We start from the raw sequence: 9,350 nt of genomic DNA, 5'->3' as shown, positions 1-9,350 counted from the left end.
GTAGAAATTAGCTGTTTATGGGCACTGTTGTTTCTTGGGTTGAACTATTTATTGCAGTATGTTGATGTTAGGAGAGTTTAATCTTGAGTTTTTGAAATATTTCGGTTTCACATACTTCCGTTCAGTTCAATTTATTTCTACAGAAGGCAAAGCAGAATGACACAGAGCCCTGAACAATAAATATTACACGACAGAACAATGATGATTTATAGCCGTGTTGGTCAAGTGAGCTAGTTGTCAGCTGAGGAGAGGAAAACAAAAAACTGCCATCCATGATGAAGGGGCAAAAGATAAACTACCAGTGGCTGCCCATCCTTCCTAGGAATTCTGATGTAGTTACAGTGGACCTGTGTAGATACGTCCATGGTTATAAAAGCAGAAGAAAAAGCAAGTACGCTCTCTTCTCTGAGAAGTTACATTGCTTTTTTACTCAAATAGATATCTTATGAAAATTAGACTAAATAAAATTCAAATTAACATTTTATTTTAGTCTACAACAAAGCCACAACCTTAAAGAAAGTCTGTGTTAATTTGAACTGAGTAAAACAAACATTAACCACTAGTTTTTAAGAGTATACAGAATAACACTTAACAGCAAGTGTCTTTAGTAAATTATGTTTGCAATACTTTAACCAAAAAAGTAGTACACTGCCTCCCCAACTTCAGAGCACGTCGTTGCGTTGGAAGGCTGTTTGTAATTCCAAAGTCACTTTTTCCACTAGGTCACAATGAACAAAAATTTAATACAGAGGTGCCTCCACTTAACACTTTCATCCATTATCAATAGTGGCTGGCATTATTTACCCCATACACAAATGCAACATTTTTTAAAAAATCTTGTTATTGATCACCAGTTCTCAGGAACACCAGACATGAGCTATCAAGTGTGGAAAAGCCAAATTAGAGCTATTTCTATTCTTTTTGTGTTTTACTGCCAACTAGAAGCTGGATGTGGAAATGCAGGTCACTCCCAACAGAAAAATTCAAAAAAGTTTTAGTAACTGGACTGATGAAAAAAAACAATTAAAAATAAACTGTAATATGTTTGTACTATAAAAATTTATATCTCATTTGTAACACAAGGAGTCAGTGTACATAAAATATTCAGTTATATTTGTTACATTCTGAGTCAATCATTGTAACAGGATGCAATTTTCCATTTGTACAAAAATCCCTGGAAAACAGTTGCCAAAACAAATCAGTTTGTCAATTTCATGTGCAAAAAATTAAGATGTGTATCTTGGCCTCAGATGATTGGAAACGGCTGTTGTGGTTATTTTGGGGCAAATTTATGGGATGTTCAGGTTTCAGACGAAGAAAACAGGGTCATTCTAGATAGTAACCCAAGCCAAGTATCTGGGTTCCAGGGTAGTAGTTCAAACCTTCTCATGAGTACCAGGAATTTGAATTAAAATCAGAATTTCAACTAAAATCTGCATGTTTCCTCTGTATAACTGATTTAACAATGTAGTAAACATTTCTCTTAAATGTAGTCATTTCACCATGTTGGTTTCGTGGGTCAGCTTGTGGGGTTCATACAGAAGTCCTTCAGTGTGTTCTCCCATGTGTTTTGAAACACTTCTACAGAGCAAGACTCTTTCCATGTTGAGTACATTTACATGGTTTCTCATCACAATAAATAAGCTGGCTGCGTTTCAACAAACATCATGAAAAAAAATCTTTCCTCTTTCATTACATTTATATGCTTTTAATGAACAAGTTCCTTTAAATTTCACAAGAAAAAGCATTCAATTCAAAGAATGAATGGGTGATTTAACCAGTAAAAAAACTGGAAGACTCATTCCACTTTGACTACATGTATGCTGTTTATCATACACTTAATTAGTTGATGCTGTTTTAAGTGACTAGCTCGAGAAAAACTCCTTCCACATTCACAACATTTATACGGTTTCTCACCCGAATGAACACGCTGGTGCTGTTTTAAGTGGCCTATCTGGGAAAAGCTCTTTCCACATTCATTACATTCAAAAGGTTTCTCACCAGAATGAACAAGCTGGTGGAGTTTTAAGGTACCTCCGCGGGAAAAAGTTTTTCCACACTGGGTACATTTATATGGCTTCTCACCAGAATGAACAAGCTGGTGCTGTTTTAAGTGACTTGATCGAGAAAAATTCTTTCCGCATTCGTTACATTTATATGGTTTCTCACCAGAATGAACAAGCTGATGCTGTTTTAAGTGACTAGTTTGGGAGAAACTTTTTCCACATTCACCACATTTATATGGTTTCTCACCAGAATGAACAAGCTGGTGCTGTTTTAAGTGACCTCCTTGGGAAAAACTCTTTCCACACTGACTACATTTATATGGTTTTTCGCCAGAATGAACAAGCTGATGCTGTTTGAGGTTTCCTTCCTGGGAAAAGCTCTTTCCACATTCACTACACCTATATGGTTTTTCACCAGTATGTACAAGCTGGTGCTGCTTTAAGTTGCCTTCTTGGGAAAAACCCTTTCCACATTCACTACATTTATATGGTTTCTCTCCAGAATGAATAAACTGGTGCTGTTTTAAGTTACCTTCTTTGGAAAAACTTTTACCACACTGACTACATTTATACGGCTTCTCACCAGAATGAATAAATTCATGTTTTTTTAAGTACTTTCGACAAGAAAATTTTTTTCCACAGTGAAAGCATTTAAATTTCTTCACATTACTAAGTTGGTGCACTTTTAAGGTACCTCCTCGGGAAACAGTCTTTCCACATGGACTGTATTTATACTTTTTTCCCCAATGAATAAGCTGGGGCTTTTTTAAATGACAAGCTTGCATGCAACAATATTTGTCACCCGAGTGAATCTGCATATGCATTTTCAGATGTGACTGACATTTAAAAAACTTTCTGCACTGAAGGCACTGCCATTTCTGGGCTTTGTGGGTATCACCATCAAGGCATGGCTCTTTACTGGCCTTGTAGGATATATGACTGGTGACAGCTACCACAGATTGTTGCAAAACACTGCTTGTTTGGACATCATCTCCTGCAACACTGAAACTCTTCTCCAGCTTCAAAGAATTCTTGTGTAAAAGCTCACCTAACGCTTCATGAACTGTTGAATCTGAACTGAATGATCCTTCTAACAAAGAATGCTGCTCAAACTCAACTTCAACTGTCTCTGATTTACACTGCTCAGATAAAGGAGAAGGAAGAGAGTTCAATTCATGTACATGTAAATCTGCATATTCTTCCTTTATGCCATAATGAGCAACTTCATTAATTTCATTTTCTGTATAAGAAGCTTCCAGTAACTGAGAATGCTGCTCTAACTTCACTTCGCCAATCTCAGATTTACATTGTTTGGATAAAAGACAAGTAGGAGACTTTAACTGCTCTGGTGGAAGACAGAGCACCTCAGTGGTGCTGTACAGCTGTAGATCAGTATTGTCCTCCATTATTTTGACCATCACAATCTCTGATTTAATGTGGTCCGTATCCAGATGTAGCCCGGAGCCTATCTCTTCAGCGTTGAAGCCCTGTCCTTCGGTACACTTGTCAGGGTGGGAAATGTCTTGATCAACAGGCTCAGTTTTTATACACATATCTATGACAGCTGGCCCTTCAGAGTAAGAGGTCACTATGTTCCCAAAAAAGTCTGAATCAGATGGGAGGCTGCGGAGTGACAGCGAAGGGTGTTTAGGTCCTGGTTCTGCCATGATGATCCTCGTTATGCTTTGTTACGCTGCTCGATGAGATCCTACTCGTGTTCTCTCAGTATCCATTTCCTCTTCTGTCCATGTGCCATCTCGTCTGCTCTGGGATTAAAACATACTGGAAGACACAGGAGGAAAGGGAACAGAAACTGCCATCAATATCTGGCCACAAAGTTTGGAACGGGTGACCAAGAGTATGTTCAATTCTGTCACTGAAAATGGTCACTGAATAAATATGGTACTGAGTATTGTTGATACTCATATCAGTTAAACAAGCAGCCTCCTTCTCCAGGAAGTCACTCTCAAACAACGTGGAACATTATGATTTAATCAAATTTAAGGTGCAGATGCACTGCCGTTTTTCTAGGGTGGCCAGATTACTCATTATATATTTTAGGGTTAAGTTCAGAAAAGAACCTGTTCAGAGACTCCTTTACTACACATAAACCATAACTCACCCATACAACTGTAACATAAGACTTCACTAAAGGCTATTGCTAAGTGTTCCTGGACTCTTAACTGAAGCAAAGGAAACCTTTCTACACTCCTGATGGGCTACTCCATGAGTCCTCCATTTTTGGAATTATGCCTGCCACATTTTCTATTATGGACCAGGTACTAAACCCTTATCCAAGAAAGACCACCTTTACTGGGTAGCAAAAGTCCTCCAGAAGTTATGAGAAACTGGCCTCTTTGCGAATCTAAAAGAAAGCTGGGTACAGCGCAACCCTACAGCTGGGCTACTGGACTCAAGCAAGTTAGATTGGGCCATCCCTTAGACAAAAACAACATATGAGGAATGGGATTTCCTCACAACAGGATCTACACTGACATATGATTGCTCTCTATTCTCTTTCTTCAGGTCTCTTCTCTCTCTCTCTACATCTGGAGCAGAGATCATGGAAACCAATGGTCTGCCACTGATGGGAGTGGATGGGACACGAAGAAAGGTGGGATAACTTCAGCACCAGGGACAGCTCCTCATCACCAGCCACAGCAATGTCAGGCGCTGTTCTATTCATGCACTCCTGGGACCTATCCCCACATTACTCAAGGGGTAAAGGGCTCAGGAGATGATGAAGTGGGCAGCCAGAGAAGGAAGAGTGATTGTTTCCTTTCACTTGTAGGTCGCTGTGTCAGGAAACCGAAGCACCCAGAGGAAGTACACAATCAGACTGATCAGTGATCAAACCAAAGTCTAACTGCACAAGCTAGGAGCTGTGAGCCAACAGCACCATGGTTTAGTCCATTATGAAATTGTACATAAAAAAAGTTATGCAGTTACTATGAGATTCCCGTGAGCACACGGCAGGAGGGAACCACGCCAAGCTTGGGGGGAGGCTGGTCATACGTGTTGAATGAAATTTTGCAGAAGTGTGAGCTGACAGCTGTTTATGCAAATTTTAGGGCACATAACATAAGTGCTAACAAGTGCACATTCTCGTAATATGAGCATTCTTCATGTGAGCGAGCCTGTACATTTTCCGTGGATGATACTGTGTCTTGGATGTCATTTACTTACAGGGCAGCAGGTGGCATAGTGCCCAAGGCTTTGCGTTCCAAAAAACCAGGTTTGAATCCCAGCTCCTGCTGTAGTATCCTTGAGCAAGGTACTTGCCCTGAATTGATAGTTAAAAAAAAAAAAAAAAAAAAAAAAAAAAGCTGTATAAATAGATCTAATTCCTAGTAGCTTACCAACCTCACATGTAAGTCAAGAAAGACATCATTAAAATTAAAAAAGTTTTTAACCAAGTTGCTTTTGCCTTGAACACAACAAACATCTCTGATGTGTGAATTTCATTTGCCATTGTTTATTGTGACCAATCAGAATTTCTTAAGTTTTGTCCCTCCTTGAGTGCCAATCAAGGACAGTTGAACTGAGCAAAATACATTTTGCTCAGAAATTCTACTTAAAGTTTTACTAGAACTGAATTTTACAAAAGTTTGAATGGATTGTTTATGAATTAAGTTACTGAATAAGTTGTCCCTTTGTTTATTAATTTAAGCTTATTCAGTGTATAACAGAAATGGTATTTGCAAAAAAAAAAAAACTTCATGATGAAACACTGAATCTATTTAAACACAAAGTATTGTCAAAAGTTTATTTGCATAATTGTTACTTTAAAGTTGTAATTACTTTCAGTGATGCACAATCATTACGTGATTTTTAAATCATGGTATTATCTAAGGTGGCTTACATTAGATTGCTAAATATACCACAATAAACCAACTACAATTATTAATGTAACAGACATACATCATGGACAATGTGTTCACCAGTTAAGCCAAACACATCCGTGGGCTATGGGAGAAAAGCCATCCAAACAAGGGGAAAACATTCAAACTTCACAAATTGAGCTCGGCTCAAACCAAAACTTAATCACATCACAAAACACAGTCCAGGTGTTGCAGCAACCACACACGTCTCGTAAAAAAAGTACCAATTTTCAATGGCATATGGCATTAGAAAGAAGAACTGCTGGACACAGGGAACGACTACAAGTGTAGGTTCAGGGAAGATTATGACAAGCACTCAAGTACGAAGTTATAGTAAATCTAGGTACCGGTTTTGTGAACTTACTTGGAATTTAATATCGCGATACAAAGCTGAACGTAAGCTCTGAGGACCGAACACATTTTCCTAATTTTACAGTAAAGCTGGACAGTTTTGTCTGCTTTATCCCCTTTTCTCCTTATGACACAGCACTCTTTCCCAATGGAACCAGCTGTCTTGTTGCATGGGGGTTCTCCAACCAAAAAGGTATGCTGGATACAGATCCTCCTACACTTCTTCACATGTACCGTGATATTCGCCAGCCACAAAACGCCAGTATCAGAGTACACACGATACACATCGACACTGACTAAGAACACAAGTTACGGTGATTTGTGGCTCTTCATTTGTAGACCTCTCATGCGTTCTAGAACTGTCAACATTGGCAGTTTACAAAACATTCTCACCTGCTCATCTGGCAGGTTTTAAGATGGAATTAAAAAAAAAACGATATAACTTTCCAACCCTGCTCAGCTTGGTAACTAAATCACCTGTACCATGTTATACCTTGTTACCTGGGATTTTACTATGGGCCAGTCAGTAGTGCTGCAGTTAAACAGAGTTAAAGAGAATGACTTGTAACAAGACTGATCTCTTATTTTTGCTGTTTATTTGGTTGGTCTCACAATTGGAAATTATTTGGGCAAATTCAATGCAGTAAAACGCTCTTAACACTGCTAGCTGTGATTGTGTGAACATAAAAAAGCCGAACATGAATCAAAGAAGCTTACTTGAATACCGTGATAACTTAAACAAAAAAAAAAAAAAAGATTTTTAGACAAGCTTAAGTGTGTTTACTTGTCATTTTTGTGACGTAAGTAACAGTATTCCTAGCATTTTTACCACGAGTCTTTACCTAAAAAAAGAATGGTCTGCAGCGTTCTTTTTACTCATTACTCAGTGAGCCTCTGTTCAGTTTCAAGGCACTAACTAATACTGACTGATGTGTCCACTGACTTATTAGTGAGAAAGAGCCGAAAGGACGACTTTTGGACTCGAGTGAAGTGACGAAAAAGCAGCAGCAGCAGCGCGTTACGCCACCAGTCCAGTCGGTGGGACACAACACGGAACAGGGAACTCGGGGAGAGCGAGCGAGTGCGCGCGCGCGCTGACGCTAGAGCGGAATTCCTGAGGTAACAAAATCGCTCGAATACGCCAATAAAAGAGAAAGAAGGAAGAGAGACGGAAAACACGCCTCACCTGTGGAAAACGCTGCGCGGTTCTGCCACAAAACAGAGCAACTGCACTGAGTGCCGAAGGGCTCCTCAGCGAAAATCACAGCGCTCCCTGGCGACGCGCACGCGCTGGTCCTCCACGGTTCGCGCGGACACGGTCTCTTTTTGGCGCCAACTGCGGGCGCATCCATTACAAAAACAGCCGTCAAGGGCGAAGGATCAAAAATTAAACCAAAAATAATGACAGCATGTGCCACATGTGGACAAACTGCACCGGTACAGAAGAAGAACCGCTGCATCTTGACACTCACTGAGCGGGATAGGTGGACACGTCCCAGAATTGCTCTGCTTTCTCCAAACTAAACTGTGCAAATGTAGGAAAGAGGGTGAAACATAATTCAAACAGTTAATAGACTTCCACCTCTTTCATCCCTGAAAGAATTTTTCTTCTTGAGGAACGGTGCAATATCCAGCCAAACGCCGTGCGCGGACTTGTCCGACAGCGCTCCGACAAGGACTAAAGCTGTTCCGAAGGCAAAGGGAGGCCCTGCTCTCTATTAGGTCCTTGACATGCATGTATTCTCACATGACTTATTTTGTCCAGCGCGCTATAAGACTGTTGAAATTGACCGTTTCTCTCGGTTCTTCAGAGACTCAATAATGAGGCAAAAACATCTGAAAATGTTTTTATTACCGTTTATGCACAACTGCACCAGGTGTTACCCATCCCTGACGTACACAAAGACTTGCAAAGGACATACACTCACGGCAATGTTAGCGGCCCGTGTGCCTCTGCTCGTCCATATCATATTTTAATATTGCGTAAAATGTATTTCCAGTCGACTTGTAAGCAAAACAAAAGCCATCCAAGGTCTTTTAGTCTGCAATCCATGTTTGTGGAATTGTTGATGTGCTTTGTTCTAAAACTTTTTACAGCATGGAGCTCAGTGATAAGTACAAGAAAAAGAAAAGCAATACAAAACACATAACAGTAATAAAAGAGAATGAATAATACAATGAACACATGTCAATAAGAGTAAATAATGAAAATATTTTACAGTACACTTCATCAATACTAAATGTCTTTATAAGTCTTCCCCAGCATAACAAGTGTTTATCTTACAAAAACTCACAAGAACATGTAATGTGTACCATAAAATTTGCATAATTCACAAGACATACAGTACTTGTCTGAAATTTCAATTCTCATTATTACACCAAGTTTGACACAAAGTGAGCAGCTTCCCGCAGTGTGTGGGATGGCTCCTCGTGTGAAAACTCATGACATTTTATTATAGTGTAAAACCAGAATCTATCACAATAACAATGATGTATGGATAAGTGACCCATTGTAAGTAGTGTATCTAGCAGTGTAAGTCACCTTGGTGAATAAGGTATGTGGCCTGATAACACTGCATAGAGTTCACTGGAAGTCGCTTTGGAGAAAAGTGTCTGCTAAATATGTAAATGTAATGTAACAAGCCCTTAGAACAAAGTTTGAAAGTGCTTAAAAAGTACATAGACAAATGAAAGTCAATTTAAAGCATGAAAATAATTCTGAAGGCACAAAATTCTATTGAAAGGCAGTATCAACAAATGACTGTGCGATTTCTTAATTATTGCAGGTAATACTTTCCAAATAGCTCAGCTAATTACAGTAATTATAAAGATTGCTTTGTTCTAATTTTACAGCTCCTTTAAAAGCAGCTTCTTAAAGTGCTTTATGTTAGACGGACTATGTATTACAACTTTAAAGAAATTTAGAATAAATATCGTAAATAACAACATACAATATAATAATGAAAGAACAATTCATCCATCCTTCATTATAATTGACACCTTGTCCAATGCAAGGCTGCGGTAATCCGGAAACTATCCCCAGAGTCTAGGGCTCAAGACAGGGTACACCCTGGATGGATCACCACTGCATCACTGGACATTCATTCACTCA

General features: G+C 39.2%; 1 protein-coding gene across 4 annotated transcripts in view; it reads right to left on the bottom strand.

The window, feature by feature from the left end:
- Window positions 1-1,180: 1,180 nt before the first annotated feature.
- The window catches only part of LOC108931897 (zinc finger protein 501-like), a 32,377-nt gene continuing 24,207 nt past the window's right edge, over window positions 1,181-9,350 (bottom strand). The window contains exons 1-3 of one of the 4 annotated variants that reach the window (XM_029252263.1): window positions 5,928-5,946; window positions 5,193-5,289; window positions 1,181-3,788 (exon numbers count right to left, since the gene is read on the bottom strand). In XM_029252263.1, coding sequence (XP_029108096.1) covers window positions 1,799-3,673 — 1,875 coding nt within the window. In that variant the 5' untranslated portion in view covers window positions 3,674-3,788; window positions 5,193-5,289; window positions 5,928-5,946 and the 3' untranslated portion in view covers window positions 1,181-1,798. Of the gene's footprint in view, window positions 3,789-5,192; window positions 5,290-5,927; window positions 5,947-9,350 lie in introns of those variants that run through there. The other 3 variants (XM_018747984.2, XM_029252283.1, XM_029252265.1) reach the window with 3 other exon arrangements.

This window comes from Scleropages formosus, chromosome 1 (assembly GCF_900964775.1).
Source record: "Scleropages formosus chromosome 1, fSclFor1.1, whole genome shotgun sequence".
NCBI lineage: Eukaryota > Metazoa > Chordata > Actinopteri > Osteoglossiformes > Osteoglossidae > Scleropages > Scleropages formosus.
Note: the sequence above shows the minus strand (reverse complement) of the source record. Positions and strands in the feature narration are given on the sequence as shown.